Source organism: Triturus cristatus, chromosome 1_2 (genome assembly GCF_964204655.1).
Source record: "Triturus cristatus chromosome 1_2, aTriCri1.1, whole genome shotgun sequence".
In the NCBI taxonomy this organism is placed as follows: domain Eukaryota; kingdom Metazoa; phylum Chordata; class Amphibia; order Caudata; family Salamandridae; genus Triturus; species Triturus cristatus.
The window spans coordinates 979,016,320-979,041,984 of NC_140580.1; the positions used below are offsets into that span (position 1 = coordinate 979,016,320).

General features: G+C 46.7%; 1 protein-coding gene across 4 annotated transcripts in view; it reads right to left on the reverse strand.

Annotated features, from left to right (window-relative positions):
* Positions 1 to 25,665, reverse strand: part of NOXA1 (NADPH oxidase activator 1) — a 119,700-nt gene that overhangs the window by 81,091 nt on the left and 12,944 nt on the right. For all 4 annotated transcript variants that reach the window (XR_014962949.1, XR_014962948.1, XM_085610748.1 and 1 more), the window contains exon 3: positions 7,288 to 7,396. Coding sequence is in view for 2 of the 4 variants with exons in the window: in XM_085610748.1 (XP_085466874.1) it covers positions 7,288 to 7,396 (109 nt within the window). In the remaining 2 variants the exon portion in view is untranslated. The remainder of the gene's footprint in view (positions 1 to 7,287; positions 7,397 to 25,665) is intronic.

Below are 25,665 nucleotides of genomic sequence, written 5' to 3' on the forward strand. Positions count from 1 at the left end.
AACTGGTTTTTATCTTCAAAAGTTGAGATACAGATTACTTTTCATTCCAGCCAGTGCTTGCTTACTATTAATTATTGGACGGGAAAAGTGGTTGGTCATGTGAAAAAGAGTAGAGTCCCCACTTGTTTACTCTTATTTTTAGTAAAATTACGAGCAAGTCCAATGAATGTCAATGGAAAGTTCTAGTTGGACAGTATTTCCATTTCGAAAGCCACTGACTGCATCTCTGAAAGTTGTCCTAATTGCTTGATTTGGTAAGGGTAACTCGGAGAGTTGAAATAAGATCAATATTAAATTAGCCAGCTGTAAAGGCAAAGTGCTGATTTGGGGAAAAAGTAAATATTTTGGAAAAGGTTACAATCAGAGGAATAGAAAATGACAACAGTGGTTCGTGTGGTTACACTGTTTCGGCATAAGACTGGGTTTGCCATGCAGTACATAAAAAGCCGGAGTCTGATCGCACAGCTTTAATTAGTGTGAGTTTACTCAAATTCATATGGTAGGGGAGAAGTATAAAGAGGTAGTGAAAAAAATTATCAAACTACAAAAACAATCCCAGCGACTATCTCTGCTATTCCCTGAGGAGTGAATGATGTGTCTCAATCGGACCTTTAGATGTAAAGCTTAGTGTGTGTGCTATTTAAGATGGAAGTGGCTAATAAACCCGCCAATTAATACATACTCTCTGCTTAATAACCAACAGCTGGGTAAACAGTGAAGTTTCCTTGTTGTTGGCATGGCTGCAGGCCAAACAGTGCATAATCTCCACTACTTACCCAGCAGCGTGTAAATAGTGACATTTCTCTGCTATCAGCAGCCGATAAACAGTAGAGAAAATCCACAATGTACTCAGTGGCTGGTTAAACGTTCACCACCATTAAAGATACCACCTCCTGAAATTTTACTTAAAAAGTGCCCAGTCTATGCAATAATTGAAACCAGGGTACTAGACATCACATTCTTTCAACGATGTTTTTATGTTGGCACGAATGAATAAAACATTAAGAACAGGTGGTGTTACAATTCTAGTCATACAGTAGTGGCATCACAGATTTTTCATGTACAAATGTACATGTAGTGCACTTTGTGTCATTATAGTCCTTCGGACCTCAAGCCTGTAAGTGTCAGACTGTGATTGGAATAAAAGAATGTATGAATAGGTTAGTCGACTGCACGATCAGTTAAATCTCAAGACTTTATTTCCCCTGTGGTGTTAATGTGTTTCGGCTCTTTTGACTAGTTTGCTGAAGCCGTAATAAAGGACAAAGGATTGTCCCTTGGAAAGCTAACATTATTTTGGCCTTGTGGCAAAAATCATTTGTCTCAAGTGATCGAATGCCTACAATCAGTTGAAACCTAAAAATGGTGTCGGAAGTTTTAGAGGCTCATAGTCTTAAGTCGGAACAGACACCCAGGTTTTCTAGGTGCACTAGTGTGAGGTAAAAGAATGTGTTAATTTGTTAGTCGACTGCACTATAAGAGACATCTCAAAGATACATTTCACACACATGTGAGGTGGCATTGATATGTTTCGGCTCTTTCTAATTGTGGAAGCCTTCATCAAGATAAAGGATCATCCCCTAGCAAGTTAACATGTTTTAACTTGTTTCAAAAAATTACTGGTGTCGAGATATTGACTGACTACAATAATTCGGAAACAAACTTACAGTAGCCCTAATAATAAATACTTTTTAGAGGCTTGTAGTCCTAGTCCCAACACATTGGTGTGTAGGGCCCTTATCCACCTAGAGTGGCATTATTACCATCGGGCCTCTCCATCTAGCACTAGGAAACATCTTAATATGTGTGCATGGCTACTTCCTAGTTTATACCAAAATATATTTCAACACCTAATGGCCTCAAAACAACCAAATACTCATAGCATTTCCTGGTTAAGACAAGGTGTTCCCTATTGCAATAGCCCATTCATATATTTTAGCAAGCGTGGGGAAGACTGGATAAAGTATGCTGAGGTCGAATCTCACGCATTTTGGGAGGTCTTTACTTGACTTCCCAATCCACATCCAAGTGACCATTTGGTCTCACCCTGCAAGTGCCAAAAACCCTGGATCATGTTTACCAAGAAGCTCTTTATTCTAGTTGGCATAGGAAATTGTAAATGAAGGGAGCTCTCTTTTTGGTTACACCATGGCCCGCCATCATTGACCCCAGTTTCCGATTTGTACTGGCCCCCTCATGCCTGCACTTTCTACTCATTTTGGACAGCTGAGTTTGGGGGTACTTGGTTCTCCTATTGACCAATCCCAGAGAAGAAATTTTACTTTATAATAGTAGGCAGGTTGCAATGAACTGGCACAATCCTCCTTCTAAGCATTACAATTGTAAAGTTATCATGGTTGCGGTGGCAACTGAATCCATATTAGAGACTCTGGCTCCAAGAGGATGCCCACCTGTCCATAAAGGGCCACTGGACTGCCAAAATATAGACTGGGAACAGGCTTCTCTGAGACAAAGTAGTATTAATCTTGTGACCACTCTTGGTTGCCAATCATGCCATGCCATTCCATTTCCCAGTACTCCTAAGCACCCTGAACTGTATTGGGACCAGTTGGGAGTCTCTGATGGTCTCCTGAAGACAATCCAGTTGCAGTCACTGAAGCCTGGTGACCTCAGTAAGCGGTTACTTCATTAACTTGAGACTTGGTCCAGTTTCCCCATGCAAACCAGAAACACTCCTTCAGTTGTTTGGGGGAACAACAAACAATACTGTCATAAAGTCTGGTTGGAGGCGGGAGGGGGGGTTCTTCCCCAGAGAACCTTTTGAAAAAAGAAGATGTGGCAAATGGTGCATTTTCAAGCAAATTTGAGAAAGTAAGAAGGTTAATAAGGCACTTGTGAAAGCGTAGTTGTGACATCAATAAAAAAGATTTCACATGAAAATGATATTGGTAGCTGCCTATTCAGTATAACCACAGAATGACATCACTTTTCTCTAGGATATACACTCAAATTACAACCAGCATCAATGATTGCCATTGCTTTTATATACTAAAGTGTCACATCACACATCAGTCTGTCATCATATGCACAGTTACCCCATAATATGGCAGACATACATTTCATGTAACAAATTAACCACCACAGACCATTCAGTGCCTTAGAATGCGTCTCATATTTCCCGCATATTCCGCCAATGCCATGATGTACTCCAGGGATTTCCCATTTGCCAATCAACCCCATGATGTGCCCCTCATACCCTGTCTGCCATTTAGTGCCATGATGTGCCTAACAACACTTAGAGCCATATTGTACTCCAGGGATCACCTTTTAACTATTCTATGGATATAATGTTTAAAGCCGTGATGTGCTCCAGGTAATCAATGGCCATAACAGGCTACAGATATTTTTTCCTAATCCAGTTAATGGCATTAGATACCTCAGGTGCATGTTATATGCCAACCGACCTCTTGATGGGCTCCAGTTACTTTGTTTTGCTAGTTAGCTCCCTTGGTGCTCCGGTATTCTCCTGCAAACTGACAGCACAGTGCAACCCACAGAGGCTAGTCAATTAAACATTTTGCACAATCCATGAATTAATGTATTCCGATCAGCAGTCACACATGCTCTATGCAGCATAAACACGTATCAACACCTCTCAACGGCACAGATACAATAAACAGATAAAACAAACAGGCAGGCTAAGTTAAAGTTTCAATGTCATTTAGCATGGGCACTGCCATCGAGCTATTCCTACACGCCTCACTCACCCTGTGCATTTCTCTCCCTGACTCACTGCAATCAGTGGAATGCCGTGGTGGTGGCAAACGGCATAATGCGAAGGAAGAGTCTCTTCGACAAAGAGAGCAGCATCCCATCAGCAGAAACAAACCAGGGGGTCAATCATGCTGTATGTTTTTATTTGTTTAGCACGAACTCGACCCGAAGGTATCTGCGCGCTTTACATGAGCCCCAGCTGCACTGCATTACAGATGGGCACATTCATTCTTAGGCACGGAGAGATTTAACTTAAGTGATTTCAAATCACTTACATCTGACCTTGCTGACTTGCCCGGAATCACAGGATGGTGAGCCTCCTGCCGAGACTCACTTGAACCCTTGAAAACCCCAGCCAGCTAAGAGAAAAGTTTAATCTGGAGTCAGTCTTGCTTTGAGAAAGCCACACACCCAGATCCCCAGAGGCCGTGCATTGCAAGCCAAGAAGAAACATCCAGTTAGCTGCAATTTATCAGCCAATTCGGGGTGCGAATATTTTTGACTGCCGGCTGACAGATAAGGCAGTAGTCTCTGGGGGCCTGGAGGCACGCTGGGGCTTAGAGGCCTCACGTTGCTGAAGGCCATGAATAGGCCTTCCACGGCAGTGTGGCACAAGGCAGGAGCCGCGCTTATAATGTTACCCTCAGAAGTGACCGAGATTGGGTTTTCGGCCTCGCACTTTTCCACCACAAGGCCCATTGTTACAGTGCCTTTAAAATGGCCTGTGTCTGGGGATGGGGGGTGAAGTGTCGGTGGGAGGGGAGGGGGGGGGGAGGGGTCCGCCATCCGTGCCGCCTCGGGTCCGTTGGTGCCTACAGCCCCTCTCAGCCAATCCTGGCGCTGCCTTTCCTCAACCCTCGCTCTCCTAATGGGCATGCGCCAGCCTGTGCAGCCACTAGTGAGCATGACTGGGGACGGTGCGAAAATTCGCGCACCTTCCCTACTCATGCGCACTTGTGCTGCTGCCTGATGCCCCCGGTCTGTTTGACAATCATGTCAGTCAACATGACGCCGGACCGCCCACCACCTTCAGACTCTGAAGGGGTGGGCGGTCCGACGTCATGCGGACTGACAGGATTGTCAGTTCTCCCTCTGAGTCTTTGAACTTAAGTAAACTGATTCAGTTTACTTAAGTTCAAAGACGCCGAGGGAGCTGCGGGCAGGGGGTGCTACGCCCCAATGGACGCACCGCGCCTGCCCAATATACATTTGGTGGGGGGTATCTGAGCAAGGTGCGGGAGCCATCATTTTGTCTCAGACTCACTGATGTAATCATGACTGGACTGGAAACCTAAATAAGCCTTGGCAACATTTTTCAAACCAGACCCACGTTGCAGGAGGCAACGACCAGGATGAAACAACTGGAGCACTACTGGGCCATGGCTACCTACCCAGCTTGCAAAGCAACCCTGTAGCCTACCGCCTAACGGTAGAATCCCTGAGCAGCAGAAAGCCAGTCGGGCCATTGCGCTAACTTCCTTCATTGCTGAACTGTAAAGAAAACCAAGAGCAAACATGGATGGGATAATGTGTAACTACCTGACTGCCATCTATTTTGCATGGACTACTGTGTGGGAACTTAAACCTAAAGTTTCATTTACTTGTGTTAACAAAGAGATCATTAATGTAAACATCTTACCATGTATGCAAAATATGAGTCAGAAACTCATAAATTCGTCAGCATCATGCCAATGATGCTCTAGATCATAGGTACTGGTAGTACGGCCCGCGGCCGCCAGCGGCCCGGGAAGCCTTCCTTGGCAGCCCGCAGACCTTGCAGACATCGTACCTGTGGTTTTTTTTTTTTTTTTTTAAAAAGAGTGTCAGCAAACACCGCCGGCTGCAGCAGCGCGGACTCCGAGAGACTCTGCTCTACGGGGGCCAGGCGATTCCAGCGATAGTCAGAGTGGAGATGCAGGGGTGCTAAGAGGTGAAATACAACAACGCCTCATTAACAAGTAAATGGTCTTTTAAAGACCTGTGAAGTACTCGGGTGCGGCTCTGTGTCAGCCCGGGAAGCTGTCTCAGACCGGGCTGCCACACACGCAGGGTGAGGTGACAGAGGACAGCAGGGTGTGAGGGCCGGGTGAGGTGACGGAGGGCAGCAGGGAGTGAGAGACCCGGGTGAGATGGCACAGGGTGACAGAAGGCAGCAGAGTGAGAGCCGGGTGAGGTGACGGAGGGCAGCAGGGAGTGAGAGCCGGGTGAGATGGCAGAGGGTGACAGAGGGCAGCAGAGAGTGAGAGCTAGGTGAGATGGCAGAGGGTGACAGAGGGCAGCAGAGAGTGAGAGCTAGGTGAGATGGCAGAGGGTGACAGAGGGCAGCAGAGAGTGAGAGCCAGGTGAGGTGACGGAGGGCAGCAGGGAGTGAGAGCCAGGTGAGATGGCAGAGGGTGAAAGAGGGCAGCAGGGAGTGAAAGCCGGGTGAGGTGACAGAGGGCAGCAGGGAGTGAGAGCCGGGTGAGGTGTGCGTTAAGAGCCCGTGACGTGATGTTTCCCGCCAGCCTGTAGTCAGAGAGTTGAGCCAAGGCCACGGAGCTCAGGCCTGGTCTTCGTTCTCGCAGCACAGCGCACAAATGCTCGCCGCCAGGTTGGTGCTATATATAATTGATGCATGCATACCTACACGGACGGGTAACTGGCGCCAAAGGGGGGCTTTGATCTGACAGCTTATGGGTGAGAGTCAGAATTAAAGCCAGTGACATATGTGACCCCAGGTCCAGTGGTGGGACACAAACCCCGGGAAGCAGCAAACAAGCTGGCATTTACATTACACAGGGAGAGGGAGGTGTGGGAGGGCTGTCTCCGGGCTGGTGAGGGGACGTGTAGACACAGTACGTGTGCACTGCCCGAGGCACAGAGACAAACAGAGACAGACAGAAACAGACAGAGGCAGAGGGACAGACAGAGGCAGAGGGACAGACAGAGGCAGAGGGACAGACAGAGGCAGAGGGACAGACAGAGGCAGAGGGACAGACAGAGGCAGAGGGACAGGCAGAGGCAGAGGGACAGGCAGAGGCAGAGGGACAGGCAGAGGGACAGACAGAGGCAGAGGGACAGACAGAGGCAGAGGGACAGACAGAGGCAGAGGGACAGACAGAGGCAGAGGGACAGACAGAGGCAGAGGGACAGACAGAGGCAGAGGGACAGACAGAGGCAGAGGGACAGACAGAGGCAGAGGCAGAGGGACGGACAGAGGCAGAGGGACGGACAGAGGCAGAGGGACGGACAGAGGCAGAGGGACGGACAGAGGCAGAGGGAGAGGGACGGACAGACAGAGGCAGAGGGACGGACAGAGACCCCCCCCCCCCCCCCCAGAGAAAGTTTGTGAGTACCCATGCTCTAGATCATAAAGAAAAGAGGTATGGTGAAATGAGATAATTTAATGACTGCACTAAAGAATTATATGTCGCCCCAAGTGCCACCATATTTATCCATATGACCTCTGGACCTGTGAAGGAGACTGGTTTTCATTTAAGTGTCTTCTTTGAAGCGCTGTGCGATTCCTTATGTACATAAAGGCCTATTCATTACAAGACACAGTCCACTTACCTCCCAGCCGCAGAGTTTATGGCTCAGTCCCAGCTGCGAGTAGTCTATGCAGGTGTTGTTCCTCAGGTGGGTCAGGGCGTGCCTGCAGTCAGACAGCGCTTCCTCATACCTGCAGAGTGAGGCAGGATTGGGGTCAGAAGGTTCCAGGAAGTGCAACTAAAAACAGCATCCCTCCCTGCTTCTTGCTCTGGATGTTATTCGGTTCACCCGCCCACAGCAAACAATCACACAGTTTATTTACGCAAACTCACCTCGCTGGGGCACCAGGAGATAGCATCTCACCTCACAGCTGAAGACACAGAGGTTTCTGTCACGTATTGGGAACCAAACAATGAAGTCATAGTCTTGAAAGATTGTGGGAATTCATCCGGGGCGTGTGTTCAGGGGCAGTTTTAGTACGCGGATTTCCTAAAAAGACATCCTAGGGGCAAAAATATCCTTCAAGGTGCGCGCTTCCTCCCTACCACGGCCTGGCGACATTCCACCCCCTCCAAGACTCGCAGAACAGGTATGACATGAGAGGTGTCAGTGCAAGGCCTCGAATGACCAAAACAGCAAAGCGCGGATGGGACACTGATGATGCATCCTTTGATCACATACACAAACAGACAAAATGACAGCACCAGAGTGTATCTGTGCACCCTCCCCTCTCACAAAACGGGGGCACGACTCTCCTTCAATCCCACAGAACAGAAACACAGCACCGCACAGCAGCACAATCAAACTCTTTCAAACACACACAGCAGAAGAAGCACGGTAGCATTCTCAAACTCTTTCAAGCGCATGTACCAGACACACCGCAATGACAGCACTATCCTGCAGCTCTACCAAACACGACTACCAGACACACAGCAATGCCAGCACTATCCTGCAGCTCTATCGAACACGACTACCAGACACACAGCAATGCCAGCACTATCCTACAGCTCTATCAAACACGACTACCAGACACACAGCAATGCCAGCACTATCCTGCAGCTCTATCAAGCACGACTACCAGACACACAGCAATGCCAGCACTATCCTGCAGCTCTATCGAACACGACTACCAGACACACAGCAATGCCAGCACTATCCTGCAGCTCTATCAAGCACGACTACCAGACACACAGCAATGCCAGCACTATCCTGCAGCTCTGTCAAACACGACTACCAGACACACAGCAATGCCAGCACTATCCTGCAGCTCTATCAAGCACGACTACCAGACACACAGCAATGCCAGCACTATCCTGCAGCTCTATCAAACACGACTACCAGACACACAGCAATGCCAGCACTATCCTGCAGCTCTATCGAACACGACTACCAGACACACAGCAATGCCAGCACTATCCTACAGCTCTATCAAACACGACTACCAGACACACAGCAATGCCAGCACTATCCTGCAGCTCTATCGAACACGACTACCAGACACACAGCAATGCCAGCACTATCCTGCAGCTCTATCAAGCACGACTACCAGACACACAGCAATGCCAGCACTATCCTGCAGCTCTGTCAAACACGACTACCAGACACACAGCAATGCCAGCACTATCCTGCAGCTCTATCAAGCACGACTACCAGACACACAGCAATGCCAGCACTATCCTGCAGCTCTATCGAACACGACTACCAGACACACAGCAATGCCAGCACTATCCTACAGCTCTATCAAACACGACTACCAGACACACAACAATGCCAGCCCTATCCTGCAGCTCTATCGAACAAGACTACCAGACACACAGCAATGCCAGCACTATCCTGCAGCTCTATCGAACACGACTACCAGACACAGAGCAATGCCAGCACTATCCTGCAGCTCTATCGAACACGACTACCAGACACACAGCAATGCCAGCACTATCCTACAGCTCTATCAAACACGACTACCAGACACACAACAATGCCAGCACTATCCTGCAGCTCTATCGAACACGACTACCAGACACACAGCAATGCCAGCACTATCCTGCAGCTCTATCGAACACGACTACCAGACACACAGCAATGCCAGCCCTATCCTGCAGCTCTATCGAACACGACTACCAGACACACAGCAATGCCAGCCCTATCCTGCAGCTCTATCGAACACGACTACCAGACACGCAGCAATGCCAGCCCTATCCTGCAGCTCTATCGAACACGACTACCAGACACGCAGCAATGCCAGCACTATCCTGCAGCTCTATCGAACACGACTACCAGACACACAGCAATGCCAGCACTATCCTGCAGCTCTATCGAACACGACTACCAGACACACAGCAATGCCAGCACTATCCTGCAGCTCTATCGAACACGACTACCAGACACACAGCAATGCCAGCACTATCCTGCAGCTCTATCGAACACGACTACCAGACACACAGCAATGCCAGCACTATCCTGCAGCTCTACCAAACACGACTACCAGACACACAGCAATGCCAGCACTATCCTGCAGCTCTATCGAACACGACTACCAGACACACAGCAATGCCAGCACTATCCTACAGCTCTATCAAACACGACTACCAGACACACAACAATGCCAGCACTATCCTGCAGCTCTATCGAACACGACTACCAGACACACAGCAATGCCAGCACTATCCTGCAGCTCTATCGAACACGACTACCAGACACACAGCAATGCCAGCACTATCCTGCAGCTCTACCAAACACGACTACCAGACACACAGCAATGCCAGCACTATCCTGCAGCTCTATCGAACACGACTACCAGACACAGCAATGCCAGCACTATCCTACAGCTCTATCAAACACGACTACCAGACACACAACAATGCCAGCACTATCCTGCAGCTCTATCGAACACGACTACCAGACACACAGCAATGCCAGCACTGTCCTGCAGCTCTATCGAACACGACTACCAGACACACAGCAATGCCAGCCCTATCCTGCAGCTCTATCGAACACGACTACCAGAAACACAGCAATGCCAGCACTGTCCTGCAGCTCTATCAAACACGACTACCAGACACACAGCAATGCCAGCACTATCCTGCAGCTCTATCGAACACGACTACCAGACACACAGCAATGCCAGCACTATCCTGCAGCTCTATCGAACACGACTACCAGACACACAGCAATGCCAGCACTATCCTGCAGCTCTATCGAACACGACTACCAGACACACAGCAATGCCAGCACTATCCTGCAGCTCTATCGAACACGACTACCAGACACACAGCAATGCCAGCACTATCCTGCAGCTCTATCGAACACGACTACCAGACACACAGCAATGCCAGCACTATCCTGCAGCTCTGTCAAACACGACTACCAGACACACAGCAAAGCCAGCACTATCCTGCAGCTCTGTCAAACACGACTACCAGACACACAGCAATGCCAGCACTATCCTGCAGCTCTGTCAAACACGACTACCAGACACACAGCAATGCCAGCCCTATCCTGCAGCTCTATCAAACACGACTACCAGACACACAGCAATGCCAGCACTATCCTGCAGCTCTATCGAACACGACTACCAGACCCACAGCAATGCCAGCACTATCCTGCAGCTCTATCGAACACGACTACCAGACACACAGCAATGCCAGCACTATCCTGCAGCTCTATCGAACACGACTACCAGACACACAGCAATGCCAGCCCTATCCTGCAGCTCTATCGAACACGACAACCAGACACACAGCAATGCCAGCCCTATCCTGCAGCTCTATCAAACACGACTACCAGACCCACAGCAATGCCAGCACTATCCTGCAGCTCTATCAAACACGACTACCAGACCCACAGCAATGCCAGCACTATCCTGCAGCTCTATCGAACAAGACTACCAGACACACAGCAATGCCAGCACTATCCTGCAGCTCTATCGAACACGACTACCAGACACACAGCAATGCCAGCACTATCCTGCAGCTCTATCGAACACGACTACCAGACACACAGCAATGCCAGCACTATCCTGCAGCTCTGTCTACCAGACACACAGCAATGCCAGCACTATCCTGCAGCTCTGTCAAACACGACTACCAGACACACAGCAATGCCAGCACTATCCTGCAGCTCTATCGAACACGACTACCAGACACACAGCAATGCCAGAACTATCCTGCAGCTCTATCTACCAGACACACATCAATGCCAGCACTATCCTGCAGCTCTGTCTACCAGACACACAGCAATGCCAGCACTATCCTGCAGCTCTGTCAAACACGACTACCAGACACACAGCAATGCCAGCACTATCCTGCAGCTCTATCGAACACGACTACCAGACACACAGCAATGCCAGCACTATCCTGCAGCTCTACCGAACACGACTACCAGACTCACAGCAATGCCAGCACTATCCTGCAGCTCTACCAAACACGACTACCAGACACACAGCAATGCCAGCACTATCCTGCAGCTCTATCAAACACGACTACCAGACACACAGCATGTGCAGCAGTGACCGCAGCATTCTCATACTCGTTTAAACACACTAAACAGACGCACAACACGGATAGCAGCATTATCCAGCTCTTTCAAACAAAAACAGACACATAGTTGTTTATTTAGTCAATCAGCGGCAACACTTGTTGAGAAAGGTAGCATGTGCAAAAGGGAATAGGTATCTTCTCCTCACCCCTAAACACGATCTACACAAATGGATGGTTGGATTTCCCCCTGATAAGAGGTTAAAGATGTAAGATGGCATCAACTAAAAGGTTCAACATTCTCTCCTGGAACATTAATGGCCTACGGGACAAAATAGAAAGAGGGGTCATGTTACAGCACTTGAAGAGATACGCCCCCGATGTGGCCCTGTTGCAAGAGACCCACATTCAAGGAACACAGTATGCAGCGCTCAATAGGTGGGGATACAAACTAATAACACACTTGGGATACACCAGAGGCTCCAGGGGAGACGACTTCCTACTACACTCCTCCTTCCCTTTTACAATTCATAAGACCGTACATGATGATAGCGGCAGGTATATAGCAGGTACAGGAACTTGGGAAGGTCAGGTATTCATATAGTCTCTCTACGCTCCACCGCGACTACAGGCACAATTATTATCAGAAATGGGGGTCCTACTCCTAGAACTCCCTGTGGGCAGCCTGGTTGTGGGAGGGGACTGCAATGCGGCTCTCGCATCTGAAATAGACCGCTGAGTCAAGAACAAGCAGGTACTAATCTAAAGGATTTCTTGTAAGCCTTAGGACACAGACATCTGGAGATCGCATAACCCCTCCACACAACAGTAGACGTATCACTCAGGGGCCCAAGGGACCCTTTCCTGTATTGATTATATTTTCACACCGGCTCACTTATTCCCATGTTTTCATGAACCACATCACCTGGCGTGTGGAAGTTTCGACCACTGCCCAGTGTGCGTACGTTACGACCTGGGCTCCACCAACCACACTCAACGATGGGAGTTAAACCTCTGGTATCTCAAAATACCTCAAATCCACACTAAACTTCAAGAGGCCACTGACAACTACATAGCAGAAAATGAGGGCATGATAGACTCCACCACCATATTATTGGAAGCCTACAAGACAGTGATTAGAGGGCAAGGGATTTCCCTAGTAGCCGGCCACAAGAAGGAAAAAAGGGTTAAACTAGAAAGTCTACAACATGAGATTCGTTACCTAGAAACCAAACTGATACAGCACTCAGTACAACCGCTGCCACCACTCCTTGCCTGCAACATTGTTTCCACGGCTGGGCAACAGAGGGATTCGATATCCCAGCACCCCCTGCGCCTCTACACGGGCCGAAAAAGCATCAGCTGTCCCCGGAGTGGTGTTGACCACTGCCACCACTCCTTGCCTGCAATGTGGTTTCCTCGGCTGGGCAACAGAGGGACTCGATATCCCAGCACCCCCTGCACCTCTACATACGTTAAAAAAGCATCAGCGGTCCTACGGCATGGGGAGGCACCCGGTCACAGCCCGGGACAAGGGCGGGCCTATCCATGCCCGTAGGAGGCTGGGCCACCCCCCTAACACCTGGTATTTGGCCATCCCATACCGTTGCACTTTTGAGATGGTAAAACGGAAGGCGAAATCACATGAACCAGGGGGAGAAATTATCAATATGCTAGACTCTTTCCTTTTAAGAGCAGTGGATGTCCTCTTAAAAGAGATTGAGCTCACGGAGCGGCGCCTGTCGCTTGAGGAGGCAGGATCCTGCACAGGCTTATCTGGACCTGGCTCTCTACTTTTCACCCCAATCCCCGCAGTACCGGCTGGCACTACATCATCATCCAATTTCAAGATAGCCCACCGACTGAACCTCCGGGCAAAAAGAGAAGTGGGAGGGTGAAGAAGATCATTGCACCAAAGACTGCGAGAACCCTGAAATCTAGTGATCGAGACACTTCATTCATCCAGTATGAGAGCCGCACCACAATTGTCAGACGATCTATGCGGGAAGCTGGAACAATCTTTTTTTCTTCTCCTGCAACCCCTCTTAACAAGACAGAGAAAAATAGAGGAATCTGTATCTTTGCTATGTAATAGTAACCCCATTTTTGCTGTAGGAGGGGAGAAGATGGGACAGGCACAAACAACTAGCTCCAATCCTTCGCTGTCCCTCGCGACTCACTCGGCCGCCTCTAATGATTTGGCTGTGAATTCTGTACCAATACCAGGTGTATCAAAAGGTATCCATTGATAGTAATCACCCTGCTAAAAAGACTGATGCTCTTCCAATTGGACCAGAACAGAGGTGTCCGACGCAGTTTTCCCAGCCTTCAAACATGTGTCCTACCCCGCGTCCCGCCCCAGCTTTAGGCCATTCTGATTTGGTAGGGAGGAATGTTGTTGATGCCCAATCTGTTGCAAATAACGTTTGTTCAAGCTGGGGTGGCCCTGGTGTTCATCAAAGACGGTACATTATCAATCAACCGGTTGCTACAGTCAAATCAGGGGTATGTTTAGATCTTCCACCAGCAGCCTGTCCCTTTGTTATAGTATTAGCAAATGCCCCAAAATTAAAATTGGACCAGCAAGAAACTACAAAGCAGCTAATTCATAAAGCCCTGCACTGGCTCTTTAAACATACAGGGGACAGATTCAATCTGCATCAACATCTCATTATGGCCACCAGGAGAGTAAACTGGGTAGGAAGGGGCCCAAAAACTATAGGAGGGGATTGCATCATTATTAATTTCAATAACCAGCACATGGTAGGTGACCTTTTAATACTACCACCAAGCACCCCCTCTCTCTATTCTGAGATTTGTGCCCTGCCATCGAGTTTCTTTTACAAACCTTGTAGACCATTTCAACCTGCTCACCATAAAGCAAACAATTTTCATCTACCTTGCCGTCCATCTAGTCTATACCTCCATCAAACTACTTCACTCCTACCCCTTAGGAACATATTCACTATATTGGAGAATACGGTTGAAGGTGATTGACGTTGATCGATGCTTAACATCCCCTAATGATCATTATTTAGTATCTCCTAATGGAACAGCTGCAACTTCTTTACCCCCTTTAAATCCTCAATTAAATCCCAGTATACAGCTAGATAGTTCCACCCTGTTTCAGAGCCTGATTCGCACAGAGAATACTTCGGAGTTTGCCGCAGTTATTTCTTGAAACATAGCAGGGTATAACCAAAAAAGAGTCTAATTCGGACTGTCTTTCCCTGCTAATGGGCTATGATATCTTGTGGCTTCAGGAGACTTGGGAAATTAATCAGGTTCACTAAAACGGCTATCGCTCATTTCACACATCCGCTATACCTTCAACTGCTGGTCGCTCAAAGGGAGGTTTATTAACATTACTCTCTAATACTCTTCCCCTAAAGGTAAAAACATTTCTAAATACGTCACCATATTTTCATATTATTCTCTTTGAGCTTCACTAACATAGATCTTGGATTCTTATACATTTTTACAATAATAATTTTGGGGGCAACCAAGCAGCGATCTTGGACCGTTTGGGAAAAGACACTGCTAATTTAGAGAAAGGATATCATAAACCTTGTGATATAATCTGGTTGGGCGATTTTAACACTCCCGCTTGCAACAAGGTTAATTCACCAGCATGTGGGCTAGTAGACGAAGATGGGGATCCGATTCCCCATTTTAGCCATAATGATTATGGCGATACCCTTAACAGGTTATTAATAGTAAATAGCCTTCTAATGTTCAATACTGTTGGGCGTGAGGCAGGGGTGCGTCCTTGCGCCATTTTGGTTTGCTTTATATGCTAATGTCATAGAATCTGCATTGTTAGGGTCTACCACAGATGCTCCTTCTATTAATTCTCTTCCAGTCCCGATACTCCTCAATGCTGACGACGCGGTGATACTTGCACGCACAGGCAATGCACTGCGTCGACTCGTAGAGGAGTACGCACAATTTATGAATAATCTGGATCTGAAAATTAATTACTCCAAGTCCTTTGTTCTTGCCGCAGGTCCAAAGCAGCAGAAACAGCCACGCATCTATATTGAAGGGGTGAAGCTAGATATTGTGGATTATTTTAACTACTTAGGGATCGTGTTCGATGGAGATAATAATTAGAGAAATATGGTCTCTAACAGGGGATTATTGATGGGAAAAAATATTGGGGCCCTTTTTAAAATTGTGAAAAAACTCGGGACCAAACCAATTGAAGTGATAAAAAAGGTTTATGATGCGAAAACACTATCTGAAGCCTCTTATGGCGCAGGTGTTGGGGGCATCCCTGATGCCTCTAAACTGCAGCGCATAAAGGAGGTCTTCTCGAAAAACCTGGTTTCCCTTCCCCAGGCATGCTCTAATTATAATTAGAACATGGAGTTGAGAGTTCCTTATATTATGGATAAGATTTGTATTGCACCAATTATGATGTGGCATTCAGTCTGACGTAAAGAAACCCTCTAATTGACTAGCGATATTGTAAATGACGTCCTGAAATTAGGTGTGAGCAAAATAAGATGGTTAAGTTATGTTGAATCTAATCTTCAGGCGGTTGGTTTACATAATCTTTATGAGGATCCGAAGATGTGCCGGTCAATATCTAAGAAGGAGCTGAAAACTCACTTATTGGTCCATCTTCAGGCGAAGAGGCACGATATTAATTTTAAACTTTCTACAGTTAGATTATATTACGCTGTTCCAAGTATAAGTATAGTTAATACGAACTCCACTTATCTATCGTTCGTTACGAATCTCCAGCATAGATATATTTTAATGAGATTTTGTTTAAATTATATCCCTCTTATGTTAGGCCATCCGCCCAAAACCTACGCAATTACTGCATTCCCATTTTGCCCCTGTGACAAGCGATCCACCCAGAATGACTTTCACTTTTTATTCTTTTGTAAATTTTATAGTGATGAAAGAAAATGAATCTTTGTCCCCCTTATTCGGAAAATGAATTTTAAACAATGTCATGTAGCCTTATACTATCTTTGGTTACTGTCTGATCCCTTTACATGTTTCTCTTTGGCCTCGTTCTTTTTATCCGCTTTGAGCAAAAAGAGATCAAACTGGTATTCTGATATTTAAAATGTAAATCAAGATGTTGGGCTGTGCAATATTTGTGTGTATAATTATGAACTAATGTTTTCAAACAAAATTTTTTTTATCTACTTTCTTACAAACTATATCTTAATTTTTTGTATTGATTTTTTTATTGAATTTTAACACTTTAGATACAGTAAAGCATCATAAATGGTTCCAAGCTCAAGTTACATATATGGGTAGACAGGTAGTTTAGGCATTGAAATGCACATTCATAATTGCTTTCTCTCGTAGCTATCATAATATATCAATACAATCCTAGCATTATGCAGATGTTGAAGTTATCTGTGTTAGACTTATGTGTCCTGGGATATGGATACTACTCAGATCTTGATGACGAAGCTACGTCTACCCATGGTTCTTATGGAGGCTTTTGAGCCTTCTTCTCTGGTGGGTGGGCTACAGTCCCTGTCCCTTGCCAGTGTCATCTGAGCAACTGGTGTGTATCCGGAGCTGAAAATAAAACTGGATGCTGAACTGGGGTATGGGTGTGGGATCAGCGGGGAGGAATGGTATGTGTGCAGACGGGAGAGGGGTGAGTAGGGCCTGCGAAGATATTCTAGCTGCAGGCAGCAATCGATGCAGGGGGTGTGTGGGGTGATTTATTTCGGCTATTTTCTCTGCTGGATTCTTGGGCTATGCCCTATGGTAAGGGCAGTGAGGGAGTGTCGGCAATAGGCAAATGTTCTACCTCAATACATCTGTCAGCTGGTGTTACCGGTATGGTGGATGTTGATTGGGCATGGGTAGGCTCTGCTGGTTCTGCCCGTGTGGTTTGCTGGTTAAACTGGAATAGGATTTGCGCCCATTCCATGGATATGTGGTGTTTGCGCGTTCCCTTCACTTCCTCCTCACGGATCGCATGTTCTTCCGCAGCGCCCCACTTTTTGATAGCTCCCACCCAAGCCTGCACTGGGGGTACCCCCGGGGCTCTCCAGTGCATAGCTATGGCTCTCTTTGCCAGGAGTAATAGAAGGGACGCAAAGCGCCGCTGTACTTTATCAGTTTTCCGTCTACACCCCCAACGCGCATGCTTCCCATGTATCGACCCCGGGGATATTGGCGGTTGCTCGGGGTGCTTCATGGATGTGATGCCAGTATTGCTGCAATGCAGGGCATCTCCAGAACATGTGTTGGAAGTCCGCTGCTGGGGCTTGGCATCTGTGGCACAGAAACTGTGTGTCTGGGTAGTAGTGTTGTAATCGTTCAGGTGTTGAGTGCGCCCTGTGCAAGATGTTGAATTGTATGTTTTTGAACCGCGCGTTTCTGGAAACTTTTTCGGGGTATTCTAGCGCCTGCGCCTACTCTTTGTCATGTAGTGGTCTGTTAAAGTCGTCCTCCCATGTTTGCCGTAATGAGGTCAGTGGCTTGAGTAACAACTCTCAAGTAGCTTTATACAGCCATGTAACGAGATGCCTGCCCGCCCCATACACTACAAATTATGTCTTAATACATGTTACTCTAAATGTTAATGATAGTTTTTATCCATGGATGTACATGTGTTTGTAGAATACTTTTTATGCCGATATTGTGTTGGCGAAATGAAGTTATTTCTGACTGATTGACCGTCTTGGGTGTAAACAAAGGGAATTCCGTGATACAACTGAAGCAGCAGCTAGGGCCAGACACCGTGTGGTACATCATAACCTCTACGAGGTTGGAGACAAGGCAGGGAAGCTGCTGGCATGGTTAGATAGGAGGGAGGGAGCAATGAGGTGGGTCAGCGAGATCAGGAAGAGAGATGGTATGATGGCAAGGCAGGGAAAAGAAATTGCGGAAGAGTTCACGTCATATTACAGTCAGGTTTATAAGGCCTCACACACAGTTACGATAGACGAAGCTAAGGAACTACTTGTCACTCTTCCCATGAATAGACTTACAGAGGAAGACACAGATGCCCTAGACGAAGAAATGATCGAATGTGAAATAGCTCAGGCCACTGGGGCGTGAAGTCGGTAAAAGCGGGGGGGGGCACTTATGGCATACCGATCAAGTTGTACAAATGGCTTCAAAGGTGGCCCCATTGCTTCTCAGGATGTTTCAGGAAAGTTGTAGTCTCGGCACACTACCAAGAGACCAAAGAATGGCTTATATAGTGGTTATACACAAGATAGGCACGCCCAGAGAAGACTGTTCATCCTACAGACTGATTTCACTCCTGAATGCAGAAGTGAAAATATTGACTAAACTATTAGCAACCCGTCTCACCAAGTTCTTACAGTCCCCGATTCAGCCAGATCAGTCGGGATTTTTGCCGGGGAGAAATACAGCATTAAATTTGAGAAGACTCCATGGAGTCCTGGGAAGAGCAGGCAAAATAGAAGAGGACACAGCAGTTCTTTCACTCGATGCGCGAATGGCCTTTGATACTATCAAGTGGCCTTTCATGTACGCAGTGCTAGAGAAGCAGGGTTTTGGGCCACAATTTCTGTCCTGGATAAGATTGCTATACTCCCACCCACTTGCCCAGGTGACTGTTAACAATAACATGTCAAAGCTTTTTAGACTACACAGGGGGGAAAGTCAGGGATGCCCACTATCCCCATTGATATTTGCACTAGTGTTAGATCCACTGGCTGTGTGGATAAGAGGAGCCCTGATAATCAAAGGACTGAAATGGACATCAGATTGGGAAGACAGAATTTTGTTATATGCAGACGACACCCTTCTGTATATTGCGTCTCCAAAGGCCACCCTTCACAGGATTCTGCATATATTTGAACTCTACCAGATATGTTCTGGATATAGTATAAATTGGGAGAAGTCATTGCTGTACCTGCTCTCTGGAGCCCCACCAGTCCTACCTAGAGGGTGCATCATACCCATAACGACAGAAGGGTTTAAGTACCTGGGAATATGTGTTACTAGGGATCCAAAAATCTTTTACGAACGCAACTTGGAACCCCCATTCCGTAACCTACATAGTGATGTGCAGCACTGGAGAGCTCTCCCATTATCGCTTCTGGGTAGAGTCGCACTATTTAAGATGATGGCACTGCTGGCATTCCTTTAAATACTGCACAACACCCCCTTTTTGATCTCCCAGTCATACTTCCAAGCAATTGTAACAACCGTGAGACTCCTTTTATGGGATGGCGGCTCCCCAAGAATTTCTCTACAGAAGTTAACAAGAAGGTGGTATGACGGAGGTGCAGCAACCCAGCTTTACGAAAGTACTATTGGGCAGCCTAGTTAACAGCGGTTAACCACTGGGTGCATTAGCCTCAGGACGACCCAGCATATAAAACAGACCATTATAATATACAACCAGGGGGATATCCGAGAGCTATCTTTGGGGGCAACAGGACAGTATCCCTTTCGTGAGCCAACCTCCACTACACTGCAGGTGTGGAAAGAGGCACTGGCGGCTCTTGGGTGGAAGGGTAGACTCTCACACACCATTGTGGGATACTGCATGCTTGGGACTCTTGGCACAGAAAAGTGGTTTAAAGAGGTGGAATTTGATCGGCCTCGAGTCTGGGACATCTGTGGGCTAAGGGAGATGTTAAATCATTCGTAACACTACAACCAGAATATCAGCTAGCACCATCAGAAACGTTTAGGTACCTTTAAGTTAGGTATGCACTAACAGCAGTATTGCCAAGAGGAGAGGAACTTCCAGATTCCTTGCAACTGGAAGACAGACTGTTCGACGACAGTCTTGAAACAAGCATTGGCATAGCCAGGTCTCGCTTTTGGGACCTTATAAGTATTTAGTTATGCAGCACATTATCCTTGGTGCAACAACATCAACTGTTGCATGGCTAAACACTTAAAGGTCCCATAGGCAAGACCTATTGGCTATGCCAATGCTTGTTATGTTAGCGCCTTAGGAGGACTTTTAGGTCATAGAATGCAGCCTATCTCACCCTCCTCCCGCTCGTAGTTATTTTGTTTACTCCATGAATTTGTGGTCATAAAAAGTGTATTAAAATATATTATAAATGTGGTGAAATCTTTACTTTATTCCTTTAGTGACTTATTGTAAAACCATTACTGCATACTTTAAACTACTCTGGTAACATGGACAATTTGCTATAATTGTCACTTGATATTTGTGCTTTCCAGAGCCTATAACAAACACGGGTCTCACCCATGTTTTTAACCCTCAAATCGCTTTCTTTCATTTGTCATGGGAAAACTGTCAAAGAGAGAAAGTGAAAGAAAGGGTGGCAAATACATTCTTACTATAAAGTGTGCACCGATTGGTCCCGGATTAATAAGACAAAAAATAATAATTAAACATGAAATATGTTAAATTCAAAATACATATTTCAGAATAAGAAACTTACTAAAGCATACAACAATATGTACAGCTATAGTGACAGCACTATGGCACTCAGCTGGACGCATGCTGCACCCCAGTCATAGACGTTATACTCAGTCACTTCGCACCTATGGGAAATGCACATTCCTACAACACCCCTGTTGGGCCCCATAGTTTGTTAAAGCACTTCCGGGCTATGGAGCAGCAGGGGAGCTCCCGGCGCGATGGGCTAGGACTGCTCTTTCTGATGGCATTGCAAAGGGGCGAAGAACTTAAAATGACACTGATGGTGCAGCAGAATTACCGTTCATATGAAGTATGGGAAATCTTATATAGAGAACTGAGTAAAATGGTGTCTGAGGTTTATACCGTACGTGTAACTCAGCAGTGTACTAGATTTTCATGACAATTGGGCAGAATTCCCCTATTGGTAAATGGAATCCCTACAACAGTGATAATATATGGACCGCAGGTTGCAAGCTGGCCTAGGTCACAGACAGCAAAAATAACTTATCTTGCAGGGCAACAGGAAGCCAGCAACAGATTCTGGAAAGTATGCCAAGAGATATATAACAGCGAATTATAGTTTCTCAGTCTTACTTGTGGTCTGAGTCATGGTATATAAATGTGGTTTCAAATATAGACAAGCATTGGCCGCGCGGCTGTAAAAGTAACGCCGCGTGGCCTTGAAATGAAAGTAATCGCGATCGCGGCGAAAGCGAAAATGATTGCGAGGGATGCGCACGCAGCAGTTAGAGGTGGAGCATGGCGCACGGGCTTGTGCGCGTGACCGCAATATGGTGGCCGCTTTGGTAGCACTTCAAAAAGTCGCTTACTAAATGTCTTGCCAGAGCAGTGCATGCGCTGGCTCAGGCGAGACCTAAAAAAGGTGATATCTCTGGTTTATCGTAAACTCATGAATAATTCTCCAGATCCCTCGCTAGCCCTTCATGCCCGCTGGGAGCAAGACCTAGGACAGATGGAGGATGAGGACTGGATGCCCTAGCTTCACTCAAAGAGGTAGCCATCATCATGATTCAGGCTAGTACAATTAAAGATACTCCACAGATCATACATTGCCCGCACAACTCTAGTAAAAACGGGTACACTCGACTCCCCAAATTACACCCGGAGGAGGGGGACAGGAAGGCACTTTCCTCCACATAATATGGGAATGACCAGATATACAGGCATATTGGGAGGGAGTTATCTCCTGCATGCAAGAGATTTATTCAATACCGACACAGAAGTCGGCACAATGGTGTCTCCTGAATATTTGGAATGAAACTGACCTTGCAAGAAAAGAATGTCTCTGGGTGACATTGGGATTTATAGTGGCAAAACGTAACATAGATAGACTATGGAGTGCCCCATCGGCTCCTAGGCTGAATGAATGGAAAAGTGACATGGATTGGTGCATGGTGGCGGAAAAACCATATATGAGAGCAGAGGCTGCCTAGACAAGTGGACAAAAGTTTAGGGGAGGTGGAGTGAATACCGAGGTATGATATGTACACCAATACCACCATCAAGTCAAAGAATTTAGAGAGTAAAGGCCTAAAAATGGGGGGGGGGGGGGGGGGGGGGGTTGAAGATGTATCCATTGATATCCCGAAACTGTATGAGTCTGCTAATATGAACAATAAAACTTGGTGCTAGCTTTGCAACATGCAACACAATACTGAATGTGCCTTGATACGCCGATTGTCGATTGTTTGTTTTTATTGTTTAAATAAACATACTTAAAAAAAAAACAGACACAGCAAGAGCAGCACGGACAGCATCATTCTCAAAATATTTCAAGCACATGCAACAGACACACAGAAATGACAGAAGCCCCCTGCAACTCTAACAGACACACATCAGGGGCAGCACTGACAGCAGCACTCTCAAACTCTTTCAAACACACAAACACTGACAGCATCATTCTAAAACACACATAACAGGCACAAAGCAGAAGCAGCACTGACAGCAGCACTCTCAAACTCCTTCAAACACACAAACACGGACAGCATCATTCTCAAACACACAGAACAGGCACAAAGCAGACGCAGCACTGATAGCAGCATTCTCAAACTCCTTCAAACACACAAACACGGACAGCATCATTCTCAAACACACAGAACAGGCACAAAGCAGACGCAGCACTGACAGCAGCACTCTCAAACTCCTTCAAACACACAAACACTGACAGCATCATTCTCAAACACACAGAACAGGCACAAAGCAGACGCAGCACTGACAGCAGCACTCTCAAACTCTTTCAAACACACAAACACTGACAGCATCATTCTCAAACACACAGAACAGGCACAAAGCAGACGCAGCACTGACAGCAGCACTCTCAAACTCTTTCAAACACACAAACATGGACAGCATCATTCTCAAACACACAGAACAGGCACAAAGCAGACGCAGCACTGATAGCAGCACTCTCAAACTCCTTCAAACACACAGTGCAGATACATATCAGAAGCAGGGCACGTGTCAACTTCTCTAAACCACCCCAGAAAAGGTGCAGCGTGCATAGGTCATACAAATGTCCTTGCACACACTGAACAGGTAACTCACAGGCAGAAGAAAAGGCTTTCTTTACTCACAGACCACAGAAGATACACAGCATAGAGAGCAGCAGAAAGGAGCAGTGCAAGGGCCAACTTCCTTCCAACACATACAGAATCATCCCGCGTGCATAAGAGGCACAAGCTTCCTCACACACAGAACACGTAGAGCGCAGGCAGCAGTAGTGCAAGCTTCTTCAATACATAGGTTTTGTTGCGGCATGGGTTGAAGTAATGTTACATTCACGCGCACATCAAACAGGTACAGCACAAGCAGCAATGGGGCAAGCTTACAACATGAACACACACACAGTTTAAGTAGCAGCAGTGGAAGCTTCCCTCTCAGACAGATAACGTATCTACAGCAGTTGTGGAAACTTTGGGCAAATACAGAACATGCAGGTAGTCGCATTAACAGTGGCGGGTCGCATTAACAGTGGCGGCTCGCCGAGGGAAGTAGCAGGGTGGGGGGGGGGGGGGTAGTGGAGTCCGACATATGATGGACAGGAGTAAGGCAAGTTATTAAATAAATAAAGCAATTTACCTTGCGCGTGCTGCATCGCTAACTAGGCGAGGCAGTACGTGCAAGGTAAAAATTGTATTTATTCACTTACCTTACTCCTGTCCGTCGTATGTCGGACTCCACTACTCCCTCTCCCTCCCCCCCCCCCCCCACCCTGCCCTGCCCCACCTCACCTCACCGCCCCGTCTCACCGCTTCACTCCCTCGGCGAGCCGCCACTGCATAAATCTGACTTGAGCAGCAGCACCACAAGCTTCCTTCGTACAAACAATAAGTGCAGGCTGTTGCATACGCAATTCTTGCACTAGGTAAATGGTGCAATTAGCAATAAAACCCTCTGTCACATTCGAGTCTAGACATACAATAAAACTAACTGTGCAGTCATGATCCACTCAAGTGAGAAGCTTTGGAAGTCACCGTGCGCGCTCCAAAAAGGCTCAAGATAGATAAAAGGGAAACATGCCTCTCAATATGTAAATTATCTCAAGAACTCCAAGAGACCCGAACAGAGCTAGAACACTACATGCAATGACTACACCATCAACTGAGTCCCACCAGAAATCCAAGACAAACAGCAGAAGTGCAGATGCTGTGATCGTACCAAAAAGCCAACCTAAGAGTACTGAGGCAAATGGGGATAGGAGATTATTGTCTTACTACAAGGGAGATGAGGAGACTAGAAGCCAGTGAAAACGTGCACATCAACTGCATTACGTTTGAAAACTTTCTATTACAGCCCAGAATGAAATACGGCCAACCATAACACCAACAAACAGTACATTTTCTGCTGCAAAACTACACTGCAATTATACAATCCTATCAACCCACAAATGCCTCCTTCCAATGATTGCTAGAAGTAAGATGGAGCACAGCACCAAAACATATCCACCCATTATTGATGCAATCCCCCCACAAATAATAAAATTGGCAACCCACTAATGCTAGCTGATCATCACAAGAAACCCCAACTACAAACGGAATGGGACAAAAATACGACCACTCAATGGAGGTAGCCCACATTTTACACCTACTGAACCACCAGTGTCTTGTCAGTGGCATGCAGGAATGTCCCCAAAAAATGACACTCCACTGTAACAGGTATTCATGGTAGACTTGCAAACCCCCTTTTCTTAAAAAAACCCAGATTATATTGCCTTTTACATAACAGTCAATTATTCCGGCAATGGAGGTATAGTTAATTTCACAGCATGCGCATGGTCAGTAACTCTTAATACATATTATGCATAAACTAATACATCCAAACATTCATAGGCTACCTGAAGCAGGTGCAACTAATTCGAAATCCAATAGTCAGATGGGCTATGACAGTGAAAAAGTGACAACCGGGGCCCGGTCTGTGGCATAAATCCCACTTTGATGGCGCTTCCAAGCAGTGCAATCTTCTGAAACTTGGGCTGTACCTATAACTGTTATCAGGCCCCATGAGGTGCAATGACTCAGTAACTGTTTATAATCCATGTCCGCCCTCCACTCTTTACAATGTACCGCTCTAGGAATAGAAATTGGAATTCAATACCCA